General features: G+C 44.0%; 1 protein-coding gene across 2 annotated transcripts in view; it reads left to right on the top strand.

The window, feature by feature from the left end:
- The window catches only part of CFAP44 (cilia and flagella associated protein 44), a 77895-nt gene that overhangs the window by 36293 nt on the left and 21579 nt on the right, over nucleotides 1–20023 (top strand). For both annotated transcript variants that reach the window (XM_038412846.2, XM_038412824.2), the window contains 10 exons: nucleotides 4266–4418; nucleotides 6250–6471; nucleotides 7054–7199; nucleotides 8368–8638; nucleotides 11303–11358; nucleotides 13391–13553; nucleotides 14227–14357; nucleotides 15522–15715; nucleotides 16194–16374; nucleotides 17683–17860. In XM_038412846.2, the coding sequence (XP_038268774.1) occupies nucleotides 4266–4418; nucleotides 6250–6471; nucleotides 7054–7199; nucleotides 8368–8638; nucleotides 11303–11358; nucleotides 13391–13553; nucleotides 14227–14357; nucleotides 15522–15715; nucleotides 16194–16374; nucleotides 17683–17860 (1695 nt within the window). The remainder of the gene's footprint in view (nucleotides 1–4265; nucleotides 4419–6249; nucleotides 6472–7053; nucleotides 7200–8367; nucleotides 8639–11302; nucleotides 11359–13390; nucleotides 13554–14226; nucleotides 14358–15521; nucleotides 15716–16193; nucleotides 16375–17682; nucleotides 17861–20023) is intronic.

Raw genomic sequence — 20023 nt, 5'->3', positions numbered from 1 at the left:
CACAACTGAGAGTGCCAGTCTCAGGTCAGATTGTCAGAAAACAGGGCAGACACCCCAAACTGATGGTACATTCTATAATTAGATTTCACCAAGCCAGTGACAAATGTGCACTCCTGGATCACTATACCAGTATTACCAAGGAGTCACAGGGAATTTCCCTAGGCTTTCCAGCCCATCTTGCCATCCAGACAAACTGGAGTTTGTGATAAAAGGTTATATAAACCAAAAATCACATTAGGTTACTCCCAATTCCAAAGGAACAGTCCTTTACCCCAAATAAATTGGAACTCTGGACCTTACCCCAAAAATCACACAGGTAGCCAAATCTCTAGTAAACTAACTAAAGATTTATAAGCTAAGAAAAAAAATGAGTTATTTAGAGGTTAAAGCAGGTAAAATACATTAACAGGTGAGTCAAAGTTTTTAAATCCAAATGTAGTAATTGCTAGCTTTCCAAAAGTCTCTCAGGGTCACCCAGAATAACACTGGGGAACTCTGCCTTGCATCTGGAATGCTTCCCTGTAGGTGTCCAAAGAGTTCAGAAATACAGGATCTTTCCGTGAAATCCATTTTTAAACTTCTCCAGAAAATAATCTGAACAGTGTCTTCACCCACATGAGTTTTGATGAGTAAGAAATACAGACTGAGTCTGTGATTTCCCATTGAACACAATGCCCTTGCTTTGAAGTTAGCACTCTTCTTTGTTTGTTTGCATTTCCCCAAGGCTTCATCTGCATTTAGGAGGTTTAGTTACAAGACTATACATAATGTAATTACCTGCCATCACATTGTAATAGAAATAGATAAGCAAAACAATACAAGTAACATTTCATTAGTTTTTATGAAGTTTTAACATGTGACTACCATCTCAAATTAACATACCTTTGATCTAGGGTTATTTAATTACAGGGTATCATAATGTAGAAGTAATGTAATAGCAAACTACAGGAGATCTCGTCTGATTTCTATTAGCATGAGTGTAGATTCAGTAATACTGGCCAAAAAAGTCCTTTACTCAGTATAGCTTGTTTTGTTTGGGGAACTGATATAAGCTATACTAGCAAAAGGATTTTTTTGCTGGTATAAGTTGTTTCTCTGCCAGGCAATACTGCCACCATAGCTGTACATACTAGTATAGCTGTACTGGCAAACCCTATCTAGGCTAGACCTGGCCTAAGTAACCGTGGGAATTAGCTCATAGCTGCCCTCTTGGATTCATTTTATGATGATAAACTGCTCCCTGTTTACCTGACAAGTGCCAGTATGTCTTCTCCCTCTGGCTTGTCAGGCTCTTCTGATTGTCCTCCTGCCCACCAGCGACAAGTATCTATCCCAACCTTGCTGCTAGGTGCAGAAACCCTCTAACAGTGTATTTATTTGCATGTATAATTTCTAAGTTCTAACTGTCAAATGTATCTTCATTTTTCTCACTTTAATATAAGCAAAGAAGAATATTAAAAGATGAACATTTAATGAATGGAACTTTTAGCTGCAGATTTTACATGCACAAAAACAATATAATTCTAAATTCTGATTCCCACAGCAACTGCAACTAGCTCCCTTTGTACATGTTAGGGCTGGGTGGATTACTTCAGATAAAATAAAGATCCCCCGCCCCATCCCCGAGGCCTCCTTTGGGGAAAAACACCTATATGCAAACTTGACTTTTATTGCAATTTAAAAAGTTTGGATAATTCTTCCTCCTACCTCAGTTATTCCTCTGATGCTGGCATTTCAGGGATCTAGCAGGGATCAGAAATCCTGTAAGATAGCTGGAGGTTTCTTCCCCCCAAGATTTCCTTCCCAGTCTTAAAGACATAAGAGATACGGATAGTACAAATAAAGCACCTAAACTTTCAGCTGCTTATTCAGACAAAACCTTTGACACAAGCTTTTGGTTCAGACCCATCTGTAACTGGAGTCTCGGGGGAACCAGCTGAGATCACTCAATTAGGGTGAATTGCAAAGAATGGGGCTGACAATCCCCAAAGCTGGTGGATATTCCAATACTTAGATTTACCAAGCCAGCACAAAACAGCTTCTTTATTACCTTACCGGTTGCCCAGAAACCAACAACACGGTTCCCTTAAAGTAACCCAGCCTCAGGCCTCCACCCAGATAGCCAAGTCAGATATGATGAGGATTACTGAAAATCTTGTTCATCGTATAAAAGGTTTACCAATCCCAAAGGATTGGACACATTACCCACTAGGTTAATGAATAACTCAGATCTTACCCAAATACACGCTTACAGCCAGTTCTTATTAACTAAACTAAGATTTATTAAAAAAAGAAAAGAGAGTATTGGTTAAAATATCTTTGTACATACAGATATGAATAAAGTTCTTAGGTCAGTTTCGTAGTAGAGATGGTGAGCTCGGTAGTTGCAAAGAGTTCTTTTAGAATTTAATCCAATGTCCAATATCATAGTCAGGGTGTTCCAGCTTAGAACTGGGATCTCAATCTTGCGACTCAAACTTCCCCTGGTGAAGTTTAAGCAGATCTGAGATAAAAAGAATTGGGACCCAAACATCTTTTATACAATTCAGGCCTTCTTTGACAGGCTGGAGTCCCTCAGCGAACAATAGACCCTCATTTCCTAATTATCTCCCGGTAATTATTCATACAGATTAACATAAGGCAATTGCCTGTTTTCCCACCATTTGCAGATGATATGCTATACATTTCAAAGAGAGATGAATACAGCAACATCCTATGTTTACAGTTCATTTAAATGTTAAGATGTTCTTTTGATCTCTGAATTAACAGAATACAGGAGGGATTGGCAACTTTTGGCACACGGCCCACAAGGGTGAGCCCCCTAGCGGGCTGGGCCGGTTTGTTTACCTGACACATCTGCAGGTTTGGCCGATCATGGCTCCCACTAGCATCAGTTCACTGCTCCAGGCCAATGGGGGCTCCGGGAAGCGGCAGCCAGCACATCCCTGGACCCATGCGAACTGCAGTCAGTGGGAGCTGCAACCGGCCAAACCTGTGGACGCGGCAGGTAAACAACCCAGCCTGGCCTGCCAGGGGGCTTACCCTGATGGGCCGCATGGCAAAGGTTGCCAATCCCTGGAATACAGCATAGACAGGAACTGTTTGATTACATTATTGACCACTACCAATATATATGTAAATACACAAAAACACAAACATTATCTCCCCATATGTCTTTAAGGGCTGAATCTGAGTCATTTATCCTGCAGGATGCTTAACCCTTTCTGGTCATGCATCACACCATCTTTCAAAGAAGCCAAGCTCACAAGGTGTGAATGATTCCCCATCTTCCCTGAGTACCTTCTTGCAGCAGGGCACCCTAACACCTGGTCTTCAGTCCCACTTCCTCTCTCAGGCTCCTAGGGACTTCCCCCACCCCCCACAGTCTCTCTTGCCTCAGTAATACCCCTCCTTGGGGCTGGCTTATTACAAAAACATAGAGCAAATAATCCATAACAGAAGTCCCAAAACATAGTCCCTTTATCACCCCCAGTGCATCTAGTTCTTATAACCCCACAACAGCTAGTCCATCAACATAGCACATACCATACTCTGGCATCCTCCACCACCCTTGGGGTCTACTTCTGTCCTCTGCTGGCCTTCTGCCAGGACAGCCACCCAAGCCTTACAGGTCAAGTGCATCTCCACTCTTCCTAGAAGAATGACACCCTCATCCCCCAAACCATCTGCTGGGAGTTCATCCTCACCAGTGGAGTATCCATTGCTTCCCCTGTTCTGTTAACCTCCCAGCTCAGACAGGCAAGCAGGTAGGTAGGTAGGTAGGTACTTCCACTGTTCCCAACTTCAGCCCTTTCAGCTTCAGCTCTCTGGCTTAGAAGTCTGCATACAATGCCCTCTGCTGCTCTTCTGCCTTTGGGAGGTCAGCTAACAAAACCCACCCCAGCCATCCCTACAAGCCTCTTCCCTCTCTAATTCTCCCTGATCCTTTATAGCACCAGGTGCTGTTCTGTCTTTTTAATTGGCCAACTGGGAGCACCTATACTTGAACAGAGGAACTGTACCTGCTTCATTTAAAGGGGCAAGCCTCCTTGTGACACTAAACATCATCATGCTGCTCTCAGTCTAAAATGATATTCTCTGATTTCTGGTGGTGATGCGTCCATTGAAATAATCACATAAAATGAATGTTGACTGGAGTGCCTTTGACTTTGTGGCTTAACAACTTCTGACCTTTAGCTTTACTCTTCCTCTCTCCCAGTTCCATATGTCTGTCTAATGGTTGTGTTTTATGTGCTATTCTACAGGCAGAGAGCATGCTGCTTGTGCTCTGTGAAAATGGCTTTGCTCTTCAGGTTCCTGCACCCATCCTTGGAGAACAGGACACAGTATCCACCTATGAGATCAAAGACCTGCCCACACAGTATTTCCATTTCTGCAGCATTAAATCCCAGATCAAGGTAAAGAACTGTCCTGCGAGGAATTAAATTCTCATACTTCAATTACCAGTATCCCTAGAGTGCAAAACTACTCCACTCAAGTTGCTAGTCTGTGTCATGCTGAATGCAGGGTTCTAGCTGAACCATTCATAAGGAATGACCAGGCACAGACCACTCCTGGCTTTGCTTCATCAATTGGAAAATATATGTTGCAACACTAATTCATGGAAATAAAAAGTGGAGCTGAGGAATAACGTACCTTATAATGTATGTATATTATAGGATTATACTAGTGGTAGTAGAGTTAAAGTTAATATGTGACTTCCATTCTAAAAATATATTTTTTGACTTAATTTTCAGAAAAATTATCCTTACAGCTGTAATTTCTCATGCTTGATCCCAGCCTCAAAGGAAATTCTTTTAAACAGTTTCATAAACATGCATTTGGTCACTTTTGTGTTAATCAAACATGAAAAATGGTGGTTTTTCACCAGTTAAATTTTTCTGATACTTTTTGTGTGTGCTGTGATAACTGTAAATGGACTACTCTTATAAAAAAAAAAAAAAAAAAAAAGTCAGCATTGCGTTTATGTATTCCTCAATGAGGACTCGCTCCTTTGAAGATATGTGTGGCCAAATTCACTGCTGGTATAAATATGGGCAACACCTTAGATAGCACTGGCATTACACACTCTTTCACCAGTGGGTATTTTAGGAAACTGAAAAGCACTCAGTGGCAGGCTCAGGATTAGAACACTGATTACCTGACTCTAAGCATCAGTGCTCAGTCTAGCACATCACAGCTGCCTCTCTTGAGTGATGGCACTTCCATTTTCAACCATATTTTCAAAGATTTATAACTACTACCTCGATGTTTTGTTAAAGATCTGGCAAAGCCCCAGCATACACAGTGACCAGAGGAATTCAGTATTCAGGAAGACGAGATGTCTTTGGCTACCTTACAAAGCTAATATGTCCCTGGGAAAAGATAGTGTGATATTTGACACTTATTTATGTATGCTAAGATAAGTTTTAATAAAATGAAGATTTTAAAGATTGTATAAATTGGCAATGGCAGTACTCCTCAATTCAGTGTTCAGAAGGAAGGTCATTACAAACATTTTGTTTTCACTTTAAACTTATGTTTGAGTACAAACAATACAATGCCACATGGGAATCTGAATTCAAGTCTACAGCATGGTCCCTTTTACTTTTGGGCAAGTAAGGGACAGAGTTCGGGGGCACTGCAGAAGTAGTTCGTCCAGTCCATGAGTTGATAGAGAACCTCCCATTGCAGTCAAGCAAATCCTCTGGCTAACGCAAGGATTGATTGGCTTGGGAAAAGCTGCATTTAGCATGTCTCTGGTGGAGGGTGCTTGCTGTTCGTTAGTCCTTGGAGGCAAAGTATAAGAGGAAGAGGGAATGAGAGGATTCAAATGAGGTATGATGGAGCTTGTCTACACAGGTCCTGCAGTGTGGACTACGGGAGTCTGAATTGCTGAGTGCATCAAAGTGCTGTGCTGTAACTACTCCATGTAGTCCCTGCTAGCTTGAACTAAAAGGTACCTAGTTTGTGTTAATGCAGTCGCGTTTCAAATAGGACTATGTTAACGAGAAACATGTACCTTTTAGTTCGTGCTAGTAGGGCAGGTATGGACAATTGCAGCACAACATTTTAGTATGTGCTGCATTTCACACCCCAATAGTCTGCACTGTGGGGTAGTGTAGACACTCATGATTTCTGCTTAGTTGCGAGGAATACTTCCCTAATTTCTAGCATTTTTATCATGAGATCCTTTCAGTCAATGGTGCATTGGTTTCATGACTCATTTTCCACTGCTTTCTGTAACAGAGGGAAGAGGAGATTGAGCGCAGAGAGAAAAAGAAACAGGAGGAGGAGAAGGCAAGGTTGCAGTGGATAAAGAAACAGCAGGAGATGGGAAATGAGATAGAAGAAGAGCCAGAGGCAGAGCCTAAGAAAGAGGAGCCACTGCCACCCATCTACGTCCCACAGGAGCCCAGCCCCATTGTCTGCGGGTTTTATTCAGCACCAGGGAAATTCTGGCTGTCTTTGGTAAACTAAATATTCTTTCATTTTTGATTTGAGAAAGGGATTGTTAAGTATAGAGACAATAAGATTCATGGACTTGGGGATTAGATGGCGTAGAGAACATATTTGGAATAAAAGCCTTTTGCCTCTAGGACACAAGGTCATATGTGCCCCATGCTTGAAGATATTCAAGTGCTCAGAGAAGACCAAGTGCTTGATGCGAGTGCTCAGTGGTCTTTGTGAAATGGTTTTACAGTGTCATTCCAGTTCACAACAAATGGCACTCTTTTTGGTGGTCTCACAGAGAGGCCAAGGACTAAACTCTTTCCCCACTAGTAGATGGTGGTCCCTTGTGGTCATAATTGAGGCACATTGGTGGGACAGAGAGGAATGGCAAATGCTTGTAACTCCACTGACAATAGTGGACTTATTCTATGGATAAACAGAGTTTCCAGGGGTTTTTAGTCTGGCATCTTTCACTTGCAATTAATTCATTTTTAAAAAGAAATTTAAGAAAAGAGCAATCATTCATGAAACTGCATTTTCCTGGACACCTGCATCAGCATCCTTTCTTCATGTCTTCTTCATGGCCCTTTTCTTCTTTAGGGTGGCTATGACTCTGGGTACCTCTACCACTGTGCATTTTCCCCGATTCATCATGAAATATCCCCTGAAAGCAGGCAAGATGAGCCCTTTGAGGTGATTCCTATGGAGAATACAGATGACAACCCAATCCAAAGGATCTCTTTCTGGTAAAAGTGCTTATGCACTATGACTTACTGTTTTGTACTAAACTGATGAACTGGACTTTGGAGATATCATGGTATATTCTGCTGTTTCTTTCCTTGTGTGGATCAATATCCATGTGCAAGAGTTCAAGAAGAGTTCTGCTCTATTCCCTGGTACCTAGTGTTAGTTGGTTACCTGCCTTAGGATTCCTGATTGGTAGGATTTGTGAGCACAGCTGTGTAAAATACATTATTATTTCTTTTCAAAAATGTTCATGTTGAAAATGCCCACTTTTTTGAGCATTCAAAGCTCAATTGTGCCTTTAAGACACAGCCCTGGATTGGGAAATTCTCCCCAGGGGAAGCCCTGGGATGCTGCTACTTCCTATGGGGGTGCAGTCCACTATTTCGGTGCTTACTTGGCCAGTGGGTAGGGGGATGGAGTCATGGCCTTACCTCCTTCCATCCCTCACCCCCTTTAGGGTGCTCTTTGCTCCCCAGGAGAGTATGGAGGGAGCAATCCTCACACTTTCATTGTGCCAGGCCAGCAGCTTGAACTGGACATTATGTGGACTGCACAAGTGTAGTGGAGAGCTCCTTGTGCTCTCCCCACCCCATGAGACCAGGCCTGATCTGACCCCAAGAAAGCCGTTTTAGGTTATAAAAACTGTAATTTACATCTGTCTTCTTCTCTCCTTCTATTGGGTGGAGTATGGGGAGGTGAAAGTCACCTCCCAACCCCGAACCAGGTTGTGTGGCAGTCGTGCAACCCCTCTTTAGCTGCTAATCCAGGCTGTGGGCAATAACCAATCTGCACCTGTTGTGCAGGATGTTGGAGCCCAATGGAGCCATGCAAATCCAGATCCAAAGCCCTCCCCAGCCCATACCTTGTCTACTCCATATTGATTTTCTCTGCCACCCCATGACCCAATTCCGAAGCCTGTTCCATGATGTACAGAATGTGCATAGACACTCTTGTGCGGTCACTTAGTTTGCCAACAGCCTTCATCTCTTGTGCAGGACATAAGTGGTATGGGTGAAAGAACCTTGCTCCAGCCCTTCATACTTGGATGAATTTCACCCATTGTGTTAATTTAGCTTTTGTTCACAAGTGTCATTGGCTCTTTGCTGTTGCAACTTTAACTGTTCTAGATCAGTACCTGGAATTGTTTAGCTTTTGTTCGCTTTACAGCACCAGCAAGCTGTTGATGTTCTGTGGGATGAAGGATGGAGCAGTCCGAGTTTATCCTCTCCAGGACAAAGACCTGTCAGCAGACGTGATGAATGGATACTGGTCCTTCAACATGCATGACAATGATTATGGCCAAATCCAGGCGATCTACTCTAGTTATGATGACCGGTTCCTGGTTACCTGTGGAGCAGATAGCAACATCTTTACCTTCAATATCCTGTCTCCAGAGGACATTCAAAGAGAGCTAAAAGTGAAAGTGCCCTCTCCAAGAGTAAGTGATTGAATGAAGACATTCCTTAATTCTTCTGTATTGTGTTCTGGTGCATAGGTAAAAGCATTACAATTCATTCTCCAGGACATGTCTAAATCTATGAATACCAGAGTACCCCCTAGTGCTGAGTATTGCTGGGCCTGTTACGGCTTCTGTGCAAAAAACACCCAGGCTTTTCACATTGTGGGTCATTCATGGCAAAAACTGAGGGTTTTCAAAGCAATTTGCGAATCTGAGCCCATGCAAAATGTCTGCTAATGTAATAATAGTCTTTATGTCTGTATTGCTCCTTCTCTTTCTCCTCTCAATGCTTTTTTTCTTCCCTCTAAAAGTGTAAGTAAGGTCTGTTTATTCTGTTGATGTACATGGCATACCTTAGGTTTCAGAGTAGCAGCCGTGTTATTCTGTATTCGCAAAAAGAAAAGGAGTACTTGTGGCACCTTAGAGACTAACAAATTTATTAGAGCATAAGCTTTCGTGAGCTACAATGCATCCGATGAAGTGAGCTGTAGCTCACGAAAGCTTATGCTCTAATAAATTTGTTAGTCTCTAAGGTGCCACAAGTACTCCTTTTCTTATGGCACACCTTAGTTAATCATCACCTCGTGTTTGTGTGTTGAGAACAACAAAGACTTGACAGATTTTCTCTATTCTGTGCTTCTTTTTATTAAAGTGCAGTTCTACTCTGAATAGAGACTTAAAATATGGTACCATAAAGGCACTATATTTATTTTTTATTAGTGGCTTCTGTACCATAGTTGCTCAATTTGTAAGTAAAGAAGGAATTAATAAAAGCTTAATGAGTCACTGAAGTAACCAGATCTGACTTCAAAAGAAAGGGAGGTCTGTTCAGTAAAAAAGTGCTATCTCGACAGAATCATTTTTTGAGTAGATTGAACTTTAAAATATTTTTGTAAAAATCTGATGATCTCTAGAGTCCTGTGCGGATACACAAATGTGTATCTGCATCCAATCTGCTATCCACAAAAATTATCTGTGGATATCCACATCCGCGCATGCAGATAGCTGCAGATATCTGCAGATTTACAGGGCTCTACACTCGGGGCCAGGCTGAGGCTCCAAGGCATCCCCCCTGCTGGAGCCCGGTCAGGAGAGCCGCATGGGCAGCTGTGGGAAGCCCGCAGAGAGTCGTGAACTCTCCACCTGTACTTGGCCGGGTGAGGAGCCTGGGGGCAGGGACACAACCGGGGGCTGCTTTCAGCCCCCCATACCCTTGCACCGCAGGCAGGAGGAGGGTCTGCTGTGGCTCCCCACAGCTCCCTGGCTGGACTCTACGCTGGCCTGGCTGGGGGAAGGGAGCAGACCTGTGGAGCTGCCTGGGGGCTGCTTGGGCCCCCCACCCAGGGCAGGTAGAGAGTCTGTCACGGCTCCCCACAGCTGCCCGCCCGGCTATTACCGTGGCCATGCTGCGGCTCTGAGCTGTCCCCTGCCCAGCTGGAGCCAGGTTGGGGAGAGCCACGTTAGCAGCTGTGGGGAGCTGCTGTGGACTATGCCCTGGGTGGGGGGGCCTGAGCAGCCCCACACCCAGTATCCCAGTACCCTGCCCAGGGCAGATGGAGGGACCCAGGCTCCCCACAGCTGCCAGTGCGGTTCTCCCCAACCCGACTCTAGGCAAGGCGGCAGCCCAGCCATGATAACAGCTGGGCAGGCAGCTGTGCAGAGCTGCAGCAGACCCTCCACCTGCCCTGGGCGGGGAGCCCAAGCAAACCCTGGCCCACGTCCCTGCCCTCCAGCCCCTGAGCCAAACCTCCCCACTTAGTGCCACTGCTTCCCAGTTCCCCCCGCCCAGTGTCCCTGCCCCCCAGTCCCTCTACCCAGGGCAGGTGGAGAGACCCAGGCTCCCCACAGCTGCCAACACGGCTCTTCCCAACCCGGCTCCACCTGGGAGGGAGTTGCAGCTGGGAGCCGCAGCCTGGCCACAGTAAGAGCCAGGTGGGCAGCTATGGGGAGCCATGGCGGAACCTCCACCTGCCCTGGATGGGGGGCTTGAGCAGCCCCCCATCCAGTGTCCCTGTTCCCCAGGGCAGGTGGAGGATCCATTTTGTGGTTTCTCACAGCTGACCGCCTGGCTCTTACCGTCAGAGCCCTGCGCGGATACAAAATTTGGATCTGCATCCACGCTGCTATCTGCAGAAATGGTCCACGGATATAAAGTGGATACCCGCGGATTTGCAGGGCTCTAATGATCTTTATAACATCATTTCCATAGTCTAGGTTGACAGCATTGTTTTATGTCCATCTTAAAAGTGCTATTTCTTATCAAAGTAACTCTTCAGGGAGTGTCTATTCTAGTTTTAGTCACATGGAAGAGTTTTCAAATTTTGTCGCTACCTTTAGACATAAATGGGATTCATAGTGGGCCAAACTCAAATTCACTGAAGTTAATTGTTACATCATGGATCATTTTGGCCCTGTGTGTTCATTGGTAACTATTGCAGTTGCCCCTTTTTGCCTGAGGAACCATTAGAACCTGATATTTAGTGACCCTGTAGTGTCATTCATCATGAAGGTTTCAACTGGCTTTACAAACATCACTTGATTTGTGAGGAGCAGTGTGGGGTTCTTCCTTAATTTGTGGAACAGCCTCATGAGCCATTGAGTGTCATTCCTTGTTTACAAAAAGGTTATATTTTTGCTTCAAAGGTAGATCTTGAAAAGGAGAAAACTGCAGAAGATATTGAGGATCCCAGTGTCTACAGGTAAGGCATGCTTGATGAAAGTGAGAAAGGCCGCGCTTGCTGGTAGCTCTGCCTCCATATGGAGGTCATGTGGCCCAGCTGTTTTGCCTTTTTAAAGAAGGCAGTAGCTCACTCGAAAGTTGGGCCATTGTCTCAAGACACACGGGGCCTTCGATGCCTGTGCAGCCTTTATGCAGACATCCATCTCATCCACCTGTTTTTTTTAGCATGATGTTCTGACATCATTATTTAACGTATATTGTGACAAACTTCCTGCTCTATCTTGGTGGGTCTTGCGCTTATTGGCGGATTTGCTCGCCTTGGAGCTTCACAGCAGCCCTCAGCTTGGCCGTTTTTCTGAACCCACAGTCCAGGTCGACGACTCCTGTGTTTGACCAGGAGTTGGGAGGATTTGGGGGGAACCCAGGCCTGCCCTCTACTCCTGATTCCAGCCCAAGGGCCTGTGGAAGTGCCTCCTGGAACAGCTGTGCCACAGCTACAACTCCCTGGACTACTTCCCCATGGCCGCCTCCCAACACTTTCTTTATCCTCACATAGGACCTTCCTCCTGGTATCTGATAATGCTTGTACACCTCAGTCCTCCAACAGTCCGTGTTCTCACTCTGAGCTCCTAGTGCCTCTTGCTCCCAGCTCCTCACACACACACCACAAACTGAAGTGAGCTCCTTTTTAAAACCCAGGTGCCCTGATTAGCCTGCCTTAATTGATTCTAGCAGCTTCTTGATTGGCTGCAGGTGTTCTAATCAGCCTGTCTTAATTGTCTCCAGAAGGTTCCTGATTGTTCTGGAACCTTCCCTGTTACCTTAACCAGGGAAAAGGGACCTACTTAGCCTGGGGCTAATATATCTGCCTTCTATTACTCTCCTATAGCCATCTGGCCCGATCTTGTCACAATATGTTCTGATAGTACATAGGGGCTGTCATAAATATAAAGAGAAGGGTAGCCACCTTTTTGTACACAGTGCTATAAAATCCCTCCTGGCCAGAGGCAACATCCTGTTACCTATAAAGGGTTAAGAAGCTCAGCTAACCTGGCTGGCACCTGACCCAAAGGACCAGGGGACAAGATACTTTCAAATCTTGGGGAAGGGGAAGGTTTTTGTTTGTGCTCTTTGTTTACATGGGTTGTTCTCTCTTGGGACTGAGAGAGGCCAGACAGAAACCCATCTTCTCCAACCCATCCTAATCCAAGTCTCCAATATTGCAAACAGTATAGGTAAGCCGGGCAAGGCGGATTAGTTTATCTTTTGTTTTATGTGAATTTTCCCTGTGTTAAGCGGGAGGTTTATTCTTGTTTTCTGTAACTTTAAGATTTTGCTCAGAGGGGGATCCTCTGTGTTTTGAATCTGATTACCCTGTAAAGTATTTGCCATCCTGATTTTACAGAGATGATATTTACCTTTCTTTTTTTTTTTTTAAATAAAATCCTTCTTTTAAGAATCTGACTGATTATTCCATTGTTCCAAGATCCAGGGGTTTGGGTCTTTGATGATTTTGTAACAAATTGGTTAGGATATTATTCTCAAGCCTTCCCCAGGAAATGGGGTGTAGGGCTTGGGGGGATATTTTGGGGGGAAAACGTCTCCAAGTGGTCTCTTTCCCTGTTCTTTGTTTAAAATGCTTGGTGGTGGCAGCATACTGTTCAAGGACAAGGCAAAGTTTATACCTTGGGGAAGTTTTTAAGTTGCTAAGTTGGTAAGAATACGCTTAGGGGGTCTTTCATGCGGGTCCCCACATCTGTACCCTAGAGTTCAGAGTGGGGAAGGAACCCTGACAGAGGCCTATTAAACCAGAGATCCCTGGTGCTAGGCACTGTACAAACATATAATCCCTTCACCCAAAAGCTTACAGTCTAATGTTTCATTCTACTTTTCTTTAGCCTCATTGATTTCAGGGGAGCTGCATGAGTATCAGTGAGGGCAGAATTATGATCCATGTTTGTTCCTGGCTAGAAGGCTACACTATTGTGTCTCCTCTCTCTCCTCCCTGCCACCATCCAGATAATGCCGCTTCCTTTTTCATGCATTTCCAGTCTTGAGAATGCCAAGCAAAAAAAGGAATATGACCAGATAATGAAGGCAGCAGAGGACAAAAAATACAAAAAGAGGCAAGAGCTGATCATCCTTAGGCATGAGTTTCATCACCTGCTTCAAAGGAACATGGAGCTGCCAAAGCACATGCAGCTACACAGAGAGGTACACATCAGATTGGTGTATAGGTCCAGAGATTGGTGTATCTCTGTATTAGGCTGCCACTTTAAAATGAGCTGTGTTTAGTGTGTTAAAATCAAAATATGACCAACCCATCTTCCCACTCCAGCTCCTTAAATAAACTGCTTCCCCATGGTACTGGCATTTCTGAGTGTGCTGCAGAAGTTAGTGCCTCAGAAGTACCTGTAAGACCTATAGACCAAGCAGCAATGCTGCTGACTTCCTGTCACTTTTTAAAGGCTACCGTGAAGGGAATGTAAATATGATAGAGAACCACCCTGAAGAGAGTGAAAGTAGTAAAGCTAGCAAGGGGTGGAAGTACTGATTTGCCTTGATTTGCCCTTGCACACTGTGTTTGATTCCTGCTATGGAGAAGCATTGAAGTTCATTGATTTTCAATTTCAGATGGATTGGAAGAAGGGGTGTTTGTGTATGTATATATTTTAATATGCCAGGAGCCTAGTGCTGGGTGACATTAGAGAAGAGTTTTGGAAGAACGTGGTTCTCTCCACTGTGGTGAACAGCTGCTGGAGTGAGCAGTTGGGTCGATACACATCAACTCCTATGTCTGAACAAAAATATGTCTTAAACCTAACCACTGCTACTGTCATAGCCTAGCATTCAGCATGCCATGACACAGTTTCCCATCTATCTGCAGGAATTTGAGATGGACCACAGAATCCGTGAGGAGATGGATAGGCAGACAGCACAGAGAATCCAACTAGTGCAGAAAGAGTTGGCCTGGGATCAGGAGAAGCACCGCATTGGGCTGCAGAAATTGCAGAGTCGGTAAGGACTGCCTTTCTTTCACCCTCCTCCATTTTGAGATCTTTCATTAACTAAGTTCCATCTGCCTTGAGGAACAAAGGAACATTTTCTTCATAAACTAAAGTGTATCTATGTCCTGTTTGTGACTGTATTCTCATTTGGTCTGAAACATACACAGGTTAGGGAAGCACTGATATGCAAATCAGGTTATTACTGAATCAGGACTGTGCTATCCACCTCCATGGCATCAGAGCCAGGTTTTGGGGGAACAGCTCTGTTTGAGTTTCAGCCAGTGACATTTGCTGGGGTTCTAGAAGTGCTGGTGGAACTTTGAGGAATAAACTGTGTAGTGAACCCATGTCCTTCATGTGTGGTGAAGTGCAGCTGGGGACAAACTGAGCTTGCTATGGAAGAGATGGTTCTTGTCTCCTTTTAGGAGGACAGTGTACCAGCATTACTTAAGAACAGATTGTTTGACCACTGCTCAATAAACCATCTCCTGATGTGAGGAATCTCACCAATTAAAACCCTATTGGGAATCTCCTTTTGTGGGGAAGAATGCTGTAGTGATAAAATTCTGTTGATTCCTGGACTCCTCAGATTTCCTTCACCCTGTCCAGTCTAGTTTTAGGCCTGAATTTGATATAGAGATTGCTCTGCTAAGTGATTTTTCTGGTTTTCGACAAAGATCAACTATCTATGTTGGTTCAACTAGATCTGTCAGATGCCTTAGACACCATTTTGGTGGATGAGGTATTGTTGACATAGAATCATAGAATATCAGGTTTGGAAGGGACCTCAGGAGGTCATCTAGTCCAACCCCCTGCTCAAAGCAGGACCAATCTCCCATTTTTGTCCCAGATTCCTAAATGGCCCCCTCAAGGATTGAACTCACAACCCTGGATTTAGCAGGCCAATGCTGAAACCACTGAGCTATTCCTCCCTGCCCACTCTTGAGCAGGTCCATTTCTAGATTTCATGATGTCAGTGGACAGTACTTCTGTCATAGCACTGATACCTGTTGTTTTATGTTTGCAGATACTATGACTGTGTAATATGTTTAATTAGTATAATGCATTGTTTAAGCCTTCTGGGGACAGCAATATAGGCTAGAAAGAAAATATTTCATATACTGCTACTGCAGAAATCAGACAATAATGAATGTTCTCTATTTTGTTTCCTTAGGTTTCGGGACACATTGGAATTTGACACAGTGGTCGTTCATGCTATAGGAAGTAATCATCAAATCTCTACATATAGGCTCCTGGCAATCTCTGAGAGGTACTACAAAGCCAGAAAACAAAGTCAAACAGGGAAAAGGAGAACAAGCAAATTAGGAAAAGAAGCAGAGCAAAGGCGAGAAAGCCAGAAAGAGACAAGTAAGACATATGCAAAGGCCTAAATGCTGCCATTCTGTTTACCATAATGTGCTTTCCAACCTTCATTTCACCTTGTTTATTTTCTTGAGCTTGAATGGAAGAGACTGCAGTATATCACATCACTTTTAAGCAAAGAAACTTGGCAATAGAAGCTGGTCACAGAGTTATCTTCATGTTCTGTTTCCGTCACCACATTGCATTCTCAGTCAACGGTTACCCTGTGCCGTTTAGAACCAGATGTTTTCCACATTCTAGTCAATGTTGGCAAAAACCCATCACCCCAAAGGGGAGACAAGGTTGCACAGCATTAGTTTTTTTCACTGATTGATAATATGGCATGAGCGAAGAACCATTGACTGCAGCTATGCTGATTTTTACCAGCTGAGGAGCTGGCCCAGTATGGCTTACAGTAGCCTTGACTTGCTTTTAGGTCACATAAAAATACCTAATGCTTACACACCCACTTCATTCTTTTTAGGTCAGGCTGCTGGAGTTACTGAAGAGGAGATGGAAGCTGACAAGCTGAAGAAAAGGCCGCAGCTGCAAGGTGCTATAGGACGTTTTGGTGGAAACCGACTTGAACAAGTTAGAAAAATTATGGAGAAAGCAGACAGGGCCAAAGCTAAGATTATGCAAAGAAGGAAGGAGTGGGATGAACTGTAAGTCCTGAATCACAAAGTGCATCTTTCCACTGTCCTGCCTTTGTCTGTGGTCAAATAATTGTACTTAGCTCTTACATGCTACTGTTATATTTTTGTATAATTCCCTATTATTCTAAGGGGGCAGTTTAAAAACTAATTAGCTCCAAATGTCAGTTATGGACAGCAGGTGCCCTTGAATCTCAAGTGAACCTTAGAATTTTTTGTGCTGGCTGCCACGGCTCCTCTTTTAAAGCAATATCAATGAGGAGGGCTAAATGACACAATCAATGACCAGGTAGGTTGCTCAAACAGGTGGGGAGGTGATGGAAAAGGAAGCAGGGAGTACTTATTGGAGGTATCCAATTACATCTTGGCTAGGGGCCACCAAGACTTCTGGGTCAGCCCTTGATTAACCCCTTGAGCAGCGATAGTGTGGGTGAGCCACTTGCACTAACATCATAAACATTATGTTAGCATGTGTGTACATACATGTCACCCTGTCCCTTTCCTTTCCCTGCTGGTTCTGCTCTTAAAATGGAAAATGACAAGAGTCTTTCAAAATGCATGGAAAACAGGAATCTCTTCAAACTTAATGTATAGCTTATTGGCATGAATGGAGCCAGTAATGGAGGCAGAAAGAAAGTCTTGAAGTCAATGAGAATTTGACTGGATAAGAACTGTACAATCAGGCCCTGTACTCTATGCTGCAGCCAAGCAGAACTTTGCGAACCACCTCTCTGAGAAAGTCAGCAGCATGTGCTATGCACATCAGTGGAATTAGTCATGTAACTCCTATCCCCTCTCCTGCCCTACCCTTTCCTTGGGTCTTAACATGGCTTGAGGTATTGAATCAGAGGAGGCACTACAGATGGTGGTGCAGTCTCCTCTTCGTTTGGTGTTTTGTCAGCTGAAATCGGCTTTATAGAATGCTATTTGTTGCTCACTGCTATACAAGGGTCTTCTCCGAGCCCAGAGCCTCATTCAAGGGTTTTATTTGAATCTGTCCTTTAATGGCAGAGCTACATCATGTATTTGTTTAGTTTTTAAAAATCACATCTTCCTATGCATGTTTGTTTTTCTCTTCAAAACTGAAGGAGACATTCGTCCCCAGGTATGGATCACTTTCTGACATTCCCGCTAAACACATAGATAAACTCTTCCAAACAACTGATATTTCCTTGTAAGTAGTGCTTAGTCTTCCACTGACACCTGCCTCTCCTACTAAGCCTTGTTGCACAAAGCAGGCATTATCAATGGGTAAGGTAAGCACAGAGGTGGGAGATTTGGGAAGCCTTAGAATTTCAGCTTGGTTTTGGTGTTTGGCAGATACAAGAGCAAACCCAGTGACAACTATGAGAACCCCAAGGATGTTCAGGACATCAAAGAGGCTCAGGAAAACATGGGGGATTTCAAACTGAAGACAGCCACAAACTACAAGATCCCGGAGCACATGCGTATGAACGCAGAGAAGAAGAAGGTGCAGCTTAGGTCGTTAGAGGTGGCGGTATGTAAATGGATTCCCCTTTTTGGAAAAAAATTTTATCTAGAAAATGAGCAATTGCAAAATGTTTTGAAAGTGACACGATAGAGGACTGCTAAGGACAGACCATGTGTGGTGTCAATTTTAACTGCACATTGGTGGTCATTTTGCCAAGCTTTTGTTTTTCATCTAGCCCAAGGTTACATCAATCCATACCCATTAGAATAATCCTCAAATGGCCCTCATTGACCAAGCAGATATATTAAGCAGGAGAATTGATTTTCCCCCGCCCTTTAATAGAAACATCAATCTTTTGCATAATTCCAAAAACACTACCATGCAGAGGTTAATAAACTTTCTCCAGAAACTCAGTGACCTAACCCCCTCCCCCACCATGTTGCACCATTATAAAAACAGAATTAACAGTTCTTCTTTATGTGGCATCTGCATATTGACATTTGTGGGATTAGTGCCTCCTGCAATGGAGCTGTGGAATCTTTCTAGTAAGCATGGTCCATTAGGGCTATTCACCCCTCCCATCCGTGTGGAAAATTCTGAGGGTATAAAATGGGTGTGGCCCCACCTGCCCTTCAGTTCCTTTTAATTGCTGAAGGTGCAGTGAGCATGGAGCACATGCAGTGTTCTCAAGGCTTTCCTCATCAGTTTCTTTCCTTTTCTTCTGCCCTTTGGGGGCTTTTTCATTTTAATTAGTTAGACTGGCAGTTAGTCAAAACATGCTTCTTAAGTTAAAAGAACCAAGAAAAAACAGGTTTCAGAGTAGCAGCCGTGTTAGTCTGTATTCGCAAAAAGAAAAGGAGTACTTGTGGCACCTTAGAGACTAACAAATTTATTTGAGCATAAGCTTTCGTGAGCTACAGCTCACTTCATCGGATGCATTTGGTGGAAAAAACAGAGGAGAGATTTATATACACACACACACACAGAGAACATGAAACAATGGGTTTATCATACACACTGTAAGGAGAGTGATCACTTAAGATAAGCCATCACCAGCAGCGGGGGGGGGAAAGGAGGAAAACCTTTCATGGTGACAAGCAAGGTAGGCTAATTCCAGCAGTTAACAAGAATATCAGAGGAACAGTGGGGGGTGGGGTGGGAGGGAGAAATACCATGGGGAAATAGTTTTACTTTGTGTAATGACTCATCCATTCCCAGTCTCTATTCAAGCCTAAGTTAATTGTATCCAGTTTGCAAATTAATTCCAATTCAGCAGTCTCTCGTTGGAGTCTGTTTTTGAAGCTTTTTTGTTGAAGGATAGCCACTCTTAGGTCTGTGATCGAGTGACCAGAGAGATTGAAGTGTTCTCCAACTGGTTTTTGAATGTTATAATTCTTGATGTCTGATTTGTGTCCATTCATTCTTTTACGTAGAGACTGTCCAGTTTGGCCAATGTACATGGCAGAGGGGCATTGCTGGCACATGATGGCATATATCACATTGGTAGATGCACAGGTGAACGAGCCTCTGATAGTGTGGCTGATGTGATTAGGCCCTATGATGGTATCCCCTGAATAGATATGTGGACAGAGTTGGCAACGGGCTTTGTTGCAAGGATAGGTTCCTGGGTTAGTGGTTCTGTTGTGTGGTGTGTGGTTGCTGGTGAGTATTTGCTTCAGATTGGGGGGCTGTCTGTAAGCAAGGACTGGTCTGTCTCCCAAGATCTGTGAGAGTGATGGGTCGTCCTTCAGGATAGGTTGTAGATCCTTGATGATGCGTTGGAGAGGTTTTAGTTGGGGGCTGAAGGTGATGGCTAGTGGCGTTCTGTTGTTTTCTTTGTTGGGCCTGTCCTGTAGTAGGTGACTTCTGGGTACTCTTCTGGCTCTGTCAATCTGTTTCTTCACTTCAGCAGGTGGGTATTGTGGTTGTAGGAATGCATGATAGAGATCTTGTAGGTGTTTGTCTCTGTCTGAGGGATTGGAGCAAATGCGGTTATATCGTAGCGCTTGGCTGTAGACAATGGATCGAGTGGTATGATCTGGATGAAAGCTAGAGGCATGTAGGTAGGAATAGCGGTCAGTAGGTTTCCGATATAGGGTGGTGTTTATGTGACCATCGCTTATTAGCACTGTAGTGTCCAGGAAGTGGATCTCTTGTGTGGACTGGTCCAGGCTGAGGTTGATGGTGGGATGGAAATTGTTGAAATCATGGTGGAATTCCTCAAGAGCT

The sequence above is a fragment of the Dermochelys coriacea genome, chromosome 1 (genome assembly GCF_009764565.3).
Source record: "Dermochelys coriacea isolate rDerCor1 chromosome 1, rDerCor1.pri.v4, whole genome shotgun sequence".
NCBI classification, from domain to species: Eukaryota; Metazoa; Chordata; order Testudines; family Dermochelyidae; genus Dermochelys; species Dermochelys coriacea.
This window is presented reverse-complemented; position numbering and strand designations above follow the sequence as displayed.